The 12967-nt window shown below is 46.0% G+C and overlaps 1 protein-coding gene across 2 annotated transcripts; it reads left to right on the top strand.

The window, feature by feature from the left end:
• Positions 1-2314: 2314 nt before the first annotated feature.
• Positions 2315-12897, top strand: LOC123256366 (partner of Y14 and mago-like). Of its 2 annotated transcripts, none has more exons than XM_044684999.1 (3): positions 2315-2697; positions 11528-11621; positions 11982-12897. In XM_044684999.1, the coding sequence occupies exons 1-3, from the start codon at positions 2655-2657 to the stop codon at positions 12460-12462; spliced, it is 618 nt and encodes a 205-aa protein (XP_044540934.1). In that variant the 5' UTR covers positions 2315-2654; the 3' UTR covers positions 12463-12897. The 2 variants fall into 2 exon arrangements, with proteins under 2 accessions (XP_044540934.1, XP_044540935.1); XM_044685000.1 differs by lacking the exon at positions 2315-2697 and adding an exon at positions 2892-2925.
• Positions 12898-12967: the final 70 nt, after the last annotated feature.

The raw sequence follows: 12967 nt of genomic DNA, 5'->3' as shown, positions 1-12967 counted from the left end.
AAACAATCCCCAGAACTTTCTCTTCTTTCCTACTCCTTAGCGACCTCTTTTCTCTTTCCCAGCAAAAACTTTTTAGAGGATGCAGCTTTATTGTGGGAAAAGCAGAGAATTTTAAGTCTGGAGGCTAGGGTTTGAATTCTACCTTTGTGACGCTGGCCAAGACCTTTAAACTCAAAGAGGCAGCAATGGAGAGAGTGCTGGGCCTGGAGTCAGGAAGGCCTACATTCAAATTTGGCCCCCTAAATTTATTAGCTCTTCGGCCTCAGGCAAGTCAATAAACTCAGTTTGCTTCAGTTGTTTTCTTAACAGTAAAATAGGCATGATAATACCCACCTTCAAGGTTTGTTATGTGGATCAAATTAGGTATTAGCTATCAAATGCTTAGCATGGTGCCTGGCATAGAGTGAGCAATTAAAAAAATGTTTATTATTACTAGCAGTGTGTCCCTGGGCAAGTCACTTACCTCAGCTGTAAGATGAGGAACCTACTTCAGAAGCAATAATAGGCTTGTGATGAGGATCAAATGAGATTTTTATAAAGCACCTGACTTGGTTGGTGTTCTTTGTACTCAAGAGGACCAAAATGAGGTCACTATATTGGGGTAAAAGTACAGTGTGTCCAACTGTGACTGATCAAACCAATATGAGCTGGGGAGGCTCTACCACAGATTGGGCATAAATAGCCCATATGAACACAGAGTAGGAGTGATATAAATGCTTATTCTTTCCTTTCCCTGCTTGTAGGAGCCTCAAGAGTCCCTATCTGTAAAATGGCAATAATATTATTTGTACTGTTTCACAGAGTTGTGGAAAAGACAGCGTTCCATAAAGCTTCATATAAAAATATCTCACCCTCTCCACATTCCTTTCCCATGGCTCCCTTTCGAAGAGCCTCAGATTATCAGATTCTGTAATTTGGAAAATTATAGTGGAACTCAGTTCGGTGAAGTAGGATTAGTGACTCCCATATTTTCCAGAATTTCTCTCCTTCCCAGCCCCTCAGTGAATTATCTCCAGTTTCCCCCCACTATTCCACCTGGCCTCCACTGCCCTGGGGCAATGTGTGGGAAGTAGGTATAAGGGAAGGGCTCGCGGCACCCCGTCCCAGGTGCACGTTTCCTCTTATCACCACATCACTAAAAGGATCGAGAAAAAAGAAACCGCAGTGAACAAAGGGAGGAAAAAACAGCTTCATTTCTACCATACACCCTCACTTCTCTCTCCCTCCCGCCTTTGGTGGGGGCGAGAGCCACACCCCAGCCCCGGCTAGGGTAGGCAAGTCCCCCAACGAGCTGTTAAGACAACCGAGTTTCACTTCCTGCCAACCCCAAAGTTCTGGCAGGATGTCTGGGGGTGGAAAGAGGTACGAGCGAAGGGGCCCACGGCGCGGGGTTGGGCAGCCCCTGAGGGGAGCTGTCCCACGTCTCTAGAGTTTCCTTTTTGCAGAGACTCGATTGAAAGGGTGACCCCATCTATGCCAGGCGTTGGTGCCAACGAGCCACTGAGTTCTTCCAGTTTTTCCAGCTTGCCCTCACCCGCGTGCACAAAGGCAACTACCGGGTGGGCGTGTGGAAAGGGAGGGTACAGTGGAAACTTCTGAAGGGAGGGAGAGGAGCGTGTAACATGTTAATAGCTGCGAATTAAATGCCAAGCGGTATTCCAATAAATCTCGCTTATCCAGCAGGCGTTTGAGCTAGAGGGGAGAAGAAAGTGGTGGACTGGTGAGCTTGGGATCTGCCATAGTCGGATTTCTAAGTTGCGGAAGGGGCAGGTAGGGCATAGTGTTAGTTACTTACTGCCCCTCGGAAAAAGGGCTTTCATGCAAATCCTAGCTCGGATGCCTCCTGTCCTTCCCCCTCCCCGGCAGGAAGGGCTCTCGGGTGGTAGAAGGATGAGGCAGAAACAATTTCCGTGGTAAAGTGCCACCTAAATGTCAGCAGTGTGCAGGAGTGAGGGGTGGGCTGGGCTGGGGCGGGGGAGGAGAGGAGAAAAGAAAAGCGGAGTTCCGAGGAGAAAGCGGCAGGCAGGGACCCTCCCAGCCTCAGGCGGAATTGAGCGTCTGGGGGCCAGGTCTAGGGCGGGAAGATAAAGCACTTAGTAAAAGGGGAGGGGAGAAGGGCAGTTATGGGGAGTGCTGGAAGGGCTGCGGGGTCAAGCCCAACCCCTCCGATCACGCCCCTCCTTTCTTCCCTCCATTTCTTTCCTCCAGCACCCTCGAGGTAGGGCGGGAGACCTAGAGTGGGGGGAATCTTATGCAAAGGAAGAAACTGAGGCGAGGAGGGGGAGTGAAGGGCGGAGGTGGGGGGAGGGAAGGCTTGGGCCGGAAGGGAGCGTAGGCGAGGTCAGCGAGCCCAGCCCCTACGGGGAGACTAATCCAAGGTCACTGGGAGAAGTAGCAGGAGGAGGCGCGGGGTCAGGATTTGAACCAAGATCTTCGGCCTTGGCTGAACTGGGGACGCTCGTGGCAGCCGCCCCAGAGACGGGGGCGGAAGCCAGCCACGAGGACCTCGGCGTCCCGGCCCCATCCTCCGGAGAGAAACGGCCTCAGGCCTCCTCTTTCATTCATTCCACAGACACTGAGAGCGCACGCTGCCGGCTACGGCCTGCAGCGTTCCCTTTCCTCCCCTCCGCCTCTGCGGCACTGCCAGGCCAGGGATGTCGTCCATCCGCCAGCCCGCTCCTGAGGACGAACTGAAAGGTACCGTTCCCTCCTAACAAGCCCTTCCATTTTGTTGGCCTTTCCTAGCTCCAGGCACGACTTCCAAGGATGCTCTGTCTCTTTAAGACGAAAATGGCAGCTCGAGACCAGCTCCGGACTCCACTTCCGGTGGGGAAGGGGGCGGGCCTTGGGGGAGGGTGGTACTCACGCCGGAAGTGGTTCTCGTTTCCAAGATGGCGACTCCCTATGTAACTGACGAGACCGGCGGTGAGTGCGGGCGGTGCAGTCTCCTCTCCCCGGGCCTCTGGGGGTGGGGGTAGAGGTGGAGGGCGGACTTGGAAGGGACCTGTGCCCCGCCCATCCCGGGGCCCCTCCCCTGTTCCCGCCCCCCCGGACCGCCTACCCCATTCATTCGCTCCTTCGGGGCTGCACCTGCGCCCCCTTCCGGGCCTGTGGCAGCGGGGTCCCTCTGCTTCCGGTCACCCAAACCCTAGGCAAGGGTCTCTGCTGGCCAGGGCTAGTCCTCGGGCCTCCAGTGAGCCCTGGGAGTTTCTTCTTGGCCCCTGGAGACCCTTCGGCTCGCTAGTCGGCCGAGGTCCGTCCGTGTCCCTTCCAATTTCTGTGTCGTCCCCCTCCCCAGTTTAGTTTCACCCACCTTAAGTGGCGAAGGATTGGGGAAGAAGACCCTCTTCCGTCTGGCCCTTTCTCTTTTTTACCGACTCTCTGAGCTTTTTCTTTGGAGACCTAATTGCTGATGTGGGTGGCTTTCAGCATATTCACCTTCCCCGGGAAACTGTCAACCTGGGCAGGGAAGGGACCACTCAAGTCAAGTCAACAAGCACTTACTAAGTTCCCACTGTGTGTCAGGCACTGTGCTAAGACCAGAACACAAGTGTCCCTGTACTCAGCCTGTTAATCGACTATTAATGTCACTGGGTCTCAGCTCTCTGTCTCACTGAACTGTAGAAAAGAATCGTATGAAGAGCGGGGCAGGCAGCAAACTTATGCTAGGATGAGGTCTCAGGAGAAAACAGATTGAGAGGGGCAACTGGGTAGTTCAGTGGATTGAGAGCCAGGCCTAGAGACAGGAGGTCCTAGGTTCAAATCTGATCTCAGACACTTCCCAGCTGTGTGACCCTGGGCAAGTCACTTGACCCCCATTGCCTAGCCCTTACCACTCTTCTGCCTTGAAGCCAATACACATTATTGACTCCGAGTTGGAAGGTAAGGTTTAAAAAAAAAAAAAACAGATTGAGAAAGTGAGATGTCATCCTTAGGTAGTACTGGTCACCCATTTTGCCCAAGGACCAGAGGGAGGAAACTTCTCCACTGGTTATCAAGACAGAAAGATACAGAAAATATGTGCAAAGTACAGATTGTATATATGCTTTTCCGTGTAGAGCAGACTCATGCATAAATCATGAAATCATTCATATTGGATACACTATAAAGTCATGTTATCTAATCTTAACTGAGCCTTCACTGCTGTCATTTCTGATTCCCTACAGTGACTATTCCAAACCTTCTCTGACTTATGAAACCTCCAACCCCAGATCTACCTCTTTCTCAACATGTAACCTTCATTCCTCCTGTACTGAGACTTTGGGAGCTATCATTCTTAAGTGTGCTCACCTTCCTTCCTTAGAACCCCAATTGTCTTTTTCTACTTTGCTGTAGTCTCAGTGGATGAAGTGTGTCATTTGAAATCACTTGGGATACTTGGAACTACATTTCCCGTGATCCCCAATGGGTTTCCTGTTTTGGATATTGAAGGTGAGGGACTGTTTTAAAATAGGGGGAAGTGACTTTGAACTTCCTCTTTAGCTACCTGAGCGCGCGGAGAGAGGAAAGGTAAATGGCTGAGGTGAGGTTGGAATAGGTTTCTTACAGGCGCGTGGTCTAATGATTTTTATCTCTATCAGCATGGCTTTTATTACAATACTATTCTCCCTTTTGATCTCGGCCCTCATCATTTTTAATCGTAACAGAAGTGAGGACCCTTTTTGCCACAGTTAACCCTTTCCCTTGTCCCCATGATCCCCTTCCTTCTTGTTTCATATGGGAGTTTCTTATTAATCATTTCCTCTTTCATCTTTAATCTCTCTATATATGACTTTACTGATATAAATATTTCCAGGTCTTGCTGTTCTTTAAAAACCTGCCTTTCATTCTGCCATTCCCTTAAATTATTTCCTATTTCTCTGTTCCCTCTCATGGTTAAAGTTTAAGAATTCATAGACAACACAGGATGCCTTACCCCTTAACTCCTTAATCCCTTTCAGCCTATTTTATGACTCCACTATTCCATTAAAACCAGCTAGTGATTTTTTAATTGTCAGATTCAGTTCTCATCTTTCTTGACCTTTCTGCTGCATTTAACACTCAGTTATCCCTGCCAATAGATGATCTCATGTCCCTTGACACTGCTTTGTTTTGGTTCTCTTCTCTGACTTCTTTTGCCTTTGCTGATTCCTTTTCCACCTGTACCTCAAGAGTGTCCTAGGTTCTCTTCAAACAGAACTCACCATCTTCCATCATATCTGTTCTTCCTCTAGATTGTTTGTTTTCTAAAGATGCTATTACCCTGAATCCTTAACAATTTTGTTTTAAAACCTCAGAATTTTTTGGAAATCTCTTCCATCTGTCCTCTATCCCCAGTATCCAGTCAGTGGCCCATTTCTCTCAGTTCTCCCTCTCATCACTTGTACTGCTACCACCTGAGTCCATTCAGTTATTCATCACTTTTCTCACTTGGAGTCCTTAATCTAGCTGGTCTCCCTCCATTTTTTGGATCTCTCACCAACCCATCCCCCAGGCAGTTGTCAGATTGAGTTTCTTATGCCACAAATTTCTCTTTCCTCTACACAAAACACTTATGTGACTTAAAATTGCCTTTGAGATTTAGTTATATTTCTCCTCTGCCTACCATTTAATGCTCTCCAAAATCTTCTCCAATCTACCTTTTCAACTTTATTTCACCTTATTCCTCTTTACATACTGTGAAGCTGGATTATGAGCTGAATTTAATATGCTGTTTCCTATCTCTTTGCATTTACACAAACCTTCTAGCATTCCTCATCCTACTGTTCTCTTATTTCTGCTTCTCAGAATCCTTTTAAGACTCACCTCCTGTAAGAAATCTTGAATCCTATCCTTCTACTCCTGTCTACTACATACCTTTGAATTATATGTGAAGCCCACTTGTGTGAAGTCATCAGCAGTCATTTTTGTTTCTCATCTTATTCTCCACAGCAGCTTTTCTGGCTGACAAAACTTACCCCCACCACTCTAATCCTGGCAGAAGCCTTGGCCATTTCCACACTGAAAAACTCTGTAGAGGCTTTCCTAACTCTTCTTTCCTTCTGGTTCAGAGTTAGAGATGTTTCTCTTTCTTACCAAAGTTAAAGCTTATAGATGATTATTTTGATAGCATATGTCTTTCATCTAATCAGAGACATTTTTCTCTCAAGCATCTCTCTCTTTTTCTCCTCTCCCTCTTCCCCCCTCTTTCCTCCCTTTTATCTTTCTCTCTCATATCTTTGCCTGACCATTAGTACCTGCCTACCTACTTATAAATATTACCCAATCTTTAAAAACAAACCCTTTGTCCTTTATGCCTGGTTCTCCTTCCTTTCCCTACACCAAAGTTCTTGAAATTATCTCTATATGATGGTTCTGCTTTCTCACCATCTGAGCAGTTCTTAACCCCTTACAGTTTGCCTTTCTTCCCAACAACTTTGTTGAAACTTCTATTTAAAAGGCTATCAATAATCTTATTACTGAATCCAGCAACCTTTTTTTTGCCTTATTTTCCTTAACCTCTTTAACTCTGGGACTGTTGGCCTTCTCTTTTGGGCTCTTTCTTATGATTGATTCCTTTTGTTTCTCACACATTGATCACATTTTCTGACTGAACCCTCACACATTAAGCAAGATTTCGTGACAAAGAACTTCAGCTGATGCTGTATACCACATTAAGGCACCTATAGGCCCCCACCTCTTGAACTGGAAACCTGCCTTCTTCTCTCATTTGGTTCTGTACCCATATACTCCCCTAGTGCTTAGGGTCTGGACCACCACTTGTTTCCTATGTCATGTGGATCCCTTTTGTGTTTCGGAAGAACTAGCTGTATATTTGATTGGATGGCCCCAGAGGGCCCTTCCTACTCTCCAATACTGAAATTCTCCTTATCTGGCCAGCCCTTCTGTTTATGTCACTGGCTCCTCTTATTTTTTCCAGATGGCATTTCTCTACAAGGTTCAGCTTGAAATTTCTGATTCCCTCAGTTGTTGCAATGCCTTGGTATTTGTTTTTATATATTTTGTATTTACTTATCCATGTGCCTATTGATCCTCTACCTCCCCACCTCCCATAGAATGGGAAGCAATCCAAGATATTGGAAAGAACATTGAGTCAGAGGACTTGAATTCAGATCCTGTCCATTTCCCCCCCTTGCCTAAGCTCAAGTTCTTTGGGTCTCATTTTTCTTTTTTTTCATGTGAAGGAGTTCAACTAGATAGTCTCTCACATCCCTTCCAACTGTAGATCTAGGATTCTGTGAACCCAAGACCTCAGTGTAAGCTGCTTGGGGGCAAGGCCTGTCTTTGTCTTTGTATACCTATGCTTAGCACAGTGCCTGGCACAGAGTGGTCCTTAGGGAATGCTTGCAGGGTTGGATTTCACAGAATATTGTCCAAAGCACCAACACCAGACCTTATTGCTGGACATCTTTACCTAAATGTCTGTGGGCATCTCAAATTTGACATTTCTAAATCTGAGGTAATCATCTTCCCAGGAGGCCTCAGAATCTCTGAGGGAAGGGAGAAGGCCTCACACTTGAACATGAATGTCCTCTATACCATTCCCAACAAGTAGGTCTCTACTGAGGGGCATTCCAGTCCCTCTGTGTGTGTTTATGAAAGTTTTATTAAAGCTACTTATTGATAGCACAAGTCATTTTCCATTACATCCTTACCCTACCCTCTTGCCAAACTTGTTCTTTTGTAACAAAGGAAACAGTTAAAAACTGACTAACAGAGCAACTGTATCTGACTTTACCAGTAACATTCTATACCCATGGTGCCCCATTTTCTACAGAGAGAAGGGAAATTGTTTCATTTCTTCTCCAGTCTGAACATGAATCCACTGCCTTTTGAGGCATTTAATTTCGTTTTTTGGACAGTTCTAATTGTTGACCCCCCCCCCCCCCCCCCCATTAAATTGAGACCAAAACAAAAAAAAAATCAAGCCTGCTTCTTGCAGATTTCATCCATTTCTCCTAGTTGTCTCCTTTGGGAAGTCAAGCAGGATAAACCTCAATTTACCTGATGACCCTTCATATACATGAAGACCCGTAGCCTGGTCTGTCTACTATTCTTCAGTCACCCCAGCTCAAAATCTTCCCATCCTGCTTGACTCCTCCCTCATGATTACTCCCTCCCCCATATCTAATCGTTTATAGAATCCTCTCTCTGCCCTCCCTCTCCCAGAATTTCCCATTCATCTCCTTCTTTCCATTCCCATTGCTGGGATTCTCATTTGTTCTCAGCTGTACAGGTGGGGTAGCCTCCTACTTGGGCTCCACACCTTGAGTTGTTCTTCTAATTTATCCTTCACAAAAATGATGAGTTCTGTGGCCTTGTCCCCAGGATTGTGTGTTTGACTGATGCAAGGAAGGGGAGATGGGGTCCCTTATGTCCTCCCAGCAATCATTTGTTATAAGATTCTCCTCATCCCTGTCCTATCCCAATTCTCTCTCCACCACCTACTCTTCCCTCCCTTCTTAGTGTGCTATTGCCCACTCCCACCCTCAGGTGATCTAGTCTTCTAATCTGAACTGTTTCCATTGGGAAGATTCTGCCTCCTGTCCTAGGGTACTTCTCCCCTTCCCCCTAGATCCTAGTGGCTCAGGGGGCCTCCCTCAGAGGATGGGCTGTATGCTTCAGGGCGGTGACTGATAAGAGTCCCTCTTCTAGGTGAGACAGGAGGATGTGAGGGCGTGGACAGGTCATTCCTCCAAACCTTTTCCTCTTCTAGTCTTCAGGGCCAGAAGTTTAATGTCTTCTTGAACCTTTCAGTTTTCATTTCCCCACATAGCTAGCTATTTGCCCTATTTTGTATTTCCACAATCCTTCTGGCATCTCTTCCCTACTCTACAGTCACATCACCATTCCCCTGGTTTAAGAGCCTTCATGACTTCTTCACTGGACTATTGAGATAACTCCTGAATGTGTCCCTCTGCTTCATCTTGACCTTCTCCAGGCTCTGAAAGCACACAAGCACACAGCTCTGAAATTGCAACTCTCACCTATATTTCCCCTCTCAATAAACTCCCTATTGACTCTATTATTTTATCTTTATTTTATCCTTTTTTAAATGTCTGGGTTTTGTGTGAGTTGTATAATGATCATAATTAGTATAGGAGTATGAGCATGACTTATAAACAATCAAACATATTGTGAATACTGGCTCAAACATAGTAGTTACTGATGGAGTAATCAGTCAGAATTTCTAGGTTAAGGCTTTTCAGCCCTTTAGAAAGTATTGAACTTGGAGTCAAGAAGACTTATGGGGAAATCTTGCCTTAAACCCTTTTTTTCCTCCAAGATTAATTTTTATTCTTTCATTTATTTATTTATTTTTTATTTGAAATTTGTTTATTTAATTAAGAATATTTTTCCATGGCGACCTGGAAAAATTCCTTCCCCTCCTCCCCTAGCCAACACGCAATTCCACTGGGTTTTACATGTGTTATTGATCAAAACCCATTTCCATATTATTAATATTTGCATTAGGGTGATTACTTAAGAGTTTATGTCCCCAATCATATTCCCATCAACCCATGTGATCAAGCAGTTGTTTTTTTTCTGTGTTTCTCCTCCCACAGTTCTTCCTCTGGATGTGAATAGCATTCTTTCTCATAAGTCCCTCAGAATTGTCCTGGGTCATTGCATTGCTGCTAGTAGAGAAGTCCATTACATTTGATTGTACTACAGTGTATCCGTCTCTGTGTACAATGTTCTTCTGGCTCTGCTCCTTTCACTCTATATCAATTCCTGGAGGTCTTTCCAGTTCACATGGAATTCCTCCAGTTCATTATTCCTTTGAGCATAGTAATATTCCATCACCAGCAGATACCACAATTTGTTCAGCCATTCTCCAATCGATGGGCATCCCCTCATTTTCCAATTTTTTGCTACCACAAAGAGCACAGCTATAAATATTTTTGTACAAATCTTTTTCCTTATTATCTCTTTAGGGCACATACTCAGCAGTGGTATGGCTGGATCAAAGGGCAGGCAGTCTTTTAAAGCCCTTTGGTCATAATTCCAAATTGGCCTTCCAGAATGGTTGAATCAATTCACAACTCCACCAGCAATGCATTAATGCCCTAATTTTGCCACATCCCCTCCAACATTTATTACTTTCCTTTGCTGTCATTTTAGTCCTTTAGGCCCTTATTAATGGGATGACCTCAGTGAGTCCCCTCAGTTTCCTCATCTATGAAATGAGGGTAACTGTGGCACTTAAGGGGAATCTGGATGGCTCAGTGGATAGAGAGCCAGGCCTAGAGATGGGAGGTCCTGGGTTCAAATGTGACCTCAGAGAATTCCTAGTTATGTGACCCTAGGCAAGTGACTTATCTCCCATGGCCTAGCTCTTACCATTCTTCTGCCTTGGAACCAATACTTAGATCCTTAGATCTAAGAGACAGAAGATAAAATAAAAAAAAAATAGCACTTTCCTCACATATCGTTTGTACCAAGTGAAATAACTTGTAAAGTGTTTTGTAAGCCAGAAGGTCCTAGATAAATATTAGTTGTTATTAATAAACCCAGCTCTGGTTTTATCAGCTCTGCTGTTCAAGACTGGTGATTTGCTGCTGCTTCAGCACCAGCCCCTTTCCTCCTTCATACAGAGCCTGCCCAATGTCCTGTATTTCAGCCAGTGGGGCTTCTCAGCCGGACTTTACTGCTTCTAGGCTTTTGCTCATCTCATATACATCTCTTGAATACTCTCTTCTATATATGTGCTGTCTGTTTCTGTTTCCATTTCCTACTAGACTGAAGGGTGCTAGCTCCTCGAGGATACCTACGTGTTATTCGCACATAGCATTTCACTGTGCATAGTAGGATGGAAGAGTGTTCAGTTATAGATGTTCTTTGTAAGCGACTTTTGAAGTCTCCTCTCCTCAGAGTAAATGACATGCTTTTTTTTTTTTTTTTAAACCCTTACCTTCCGTCTCTCCAAGTCAGAAGAGTAGTAAGGGTAGGCAATGGGGGTCAAGTGACTTGCCCCGGGTCACACAGCTGGGAAGTGTCTGAGGCCAGATTTGAACCTAGGATCTCCTGTCTCTAGGCCTGGCTCTCAATCCACTGAGCTACCCAGCTGCCCCCTAAATGACAAACTTTTAAAGAAAAAGGGTCATCTGTTTTACTTGGTTCACAATGTTTGCCACCCAAGTATTTGTGGAATGATATGAGACATGAGAAATGATATGCTGATATTTGTATTTAGGTGACCAAAGGAGTTGTCGAGATTTCCTTCTCTAACTGAAAGGTTTTATTGATATTATTGAAAAACCATAGTTGTGGGGTACCTGGGTGGCTCAGTAGATAGAACAGCAGTCCTACAGTTAGGAAGTCCTGGGTTCAAATGTGACCTCAGACATTTCCTGGGCAAGTCATTTAACCCCCATGGCCTAGCCCTTCTTGCTGCTCTTCTGTCTTAGAATTAATTTAAAAAAAAAAAAAAAAAAAAAAAAAAAGGTCAGTTGAACACAGTGGGCAAACAAGGCCTCAAAGAAAATGAACACAGTTGGATAAATTCAAGGAGATTGTCTTCAAAATGTGATTTATCCTGTTATAGGTAAATATATTGCTTCGACCCAGCGGCCAGACGGGACCTGGAGGAAGCAGCGTAAAGTAAAAGAAGGCTACGTGCCTCAGGAGGAGGTTCCTGTGTATGTGATTGGCCTGGGGGTGGGTGGGTCCTATCTGGGTTGGGGCAGGGGCAGCATGCATAAGTTGGGGGATTTTTGTCTTGAGTCCCCAAGTAACAGAACTTAGACTTGGGAGAGCAGGTGCAGAGGCAGAAGTCTTGTAATGCCTGGTTGTCATTAGCTAGCAGAGAGCTAGGAAGAGTTTCCCAGCTCTGACCCCCAAAACCCTCCCAGGTTCATGGTATACCAAGGGTAGGGGAGCGAAGGGAAGCTGGTTTTCTTAGGGAAGGGATGAGAAGAAGGAGATCAGGCAGTGTGGAGACAGTCAGACTTGGGAGACAGAGGAACTGAAAATCTGTTGACAGCTTTTGTTCCTCTCAGGTATGAAAACAAGTATGTCAAGTTCTTCAAGAGTAAACCAGAGCTGCCCCCTGGGTTGAGCCTTGAGGCCAGTGTCCCTACCCCACCAAGGCTCGAGGGGGGTGAGCCAGGCCTCTCTAAAACTGCCAAACGCAACCTCAAACGCAAGGAGAAGAGGCGACAGCAGCAAGGGAAGGGGGCAGTAGAGACCTTGAGCCGGACTCTGGATAAAGTGTCTTTGAAGGAGCCGGCACAGCCGACCAGCATTCCCTCTGGTCCCCGAGCCACCCCTGCGACAAACCCTGACAAACCGGATACGCTCTCTGCCACCGATAAAGCCAAGAAGATCAAGAACCTGAAGAAGAAACTCCGTCAGATAGTTGAACTGCAGCAGCGGATTCAGACTGGGGAGATCAGCCATCCTAGCAGAGAGCAATTAGAAAAACTGGCCAGGAGGGGGGCATTAGAAGAGGAATTGGAGGACTTGGAATTAGGCTTATGAGGCTCCTCACGGACCAGGAATAGACTGTAGGATGAGCCGTGACGTTCCCTCAGAGGGACTTGGGGACTGTGGCAGCAGTAGCAGCCAGGAGAGACTCTCCTGCTCTCTGCCCTCCTACTCTTGCCCCGCCGCCTCTGGCCCAGCCTTTCCTTCCAGAGCCTCGCCTCCATTAATCCTCACCTTGAGCCCTTACTTTTTGGACTCTACCCTTCCCTTTCCCTGTGTCCGGAATCTCAGTGACTGTCCCAGGTACCACTCTTCCTGGCTTCGGGTTTTTCTTTTTTTATTTGGGTGGTTGGGGAGGATGGGTCAGGGTCTCAGGAAGGGCTGAACTTAGGGTGGGGATGGGTGACCACAAACTCTTGGATTTTTGGTTCCTGTTTAGTGTTTGGGGGTTATTTCCACTCTACCCCCTTCCTTCCAACCCCTTCCCTTTTTTTTTTCCTTTTTCTTATTTCCTTTCTTTCTTTCTTTCTTTCTTTCTTTCTTTCTTTCTTTCTTTCTT

This window comes from Gracilinanus agilis, unplaced genomic scaffold (genome assembly GCF_016433145.1).
Source record: "Gracilinanus agilis isolate LMUSP501 unplaced genomic scaffold, AgileGrace unplaced_scaffold58170, whole genome shotgun sequence".
NCBI classification, from domain to species: domain Eukaryota; kingdom Metazoa; phylum Chordata; class Mammalia; order Didelphimorphia; family Didelphidae; genus Gracilinanus; species Gracilinanus agilis.
The sequence above is the reverse complement of the archived record's forward strand: the minus strand, read 5'-3'. Positions and strand labels throughout refer to the sequence as shown.

Coding starts and splice junctions, on each gene's coding strand:
- LOC123256366 (XM_044684999.1), top strand. CDS start 2,655: ATGTCGTCCATCCGCCAGCCCGCTCCTGAGGACGAACTGAAAG. Junction 2,698..11,527: donor TCCTGAGGACGAACTGAAAG/GTACCGTTCCCT, acceptor ATCCTGTTATAG/GTAAATATATTGCTTCGACC. Junction 11,622..11,981: donor CCTCAGGAGGAGGTTCCTGT/GTATGTGATTGG, acceptor TGTTCCTCTCAG/GTATGAAAACAAGTATGTCA.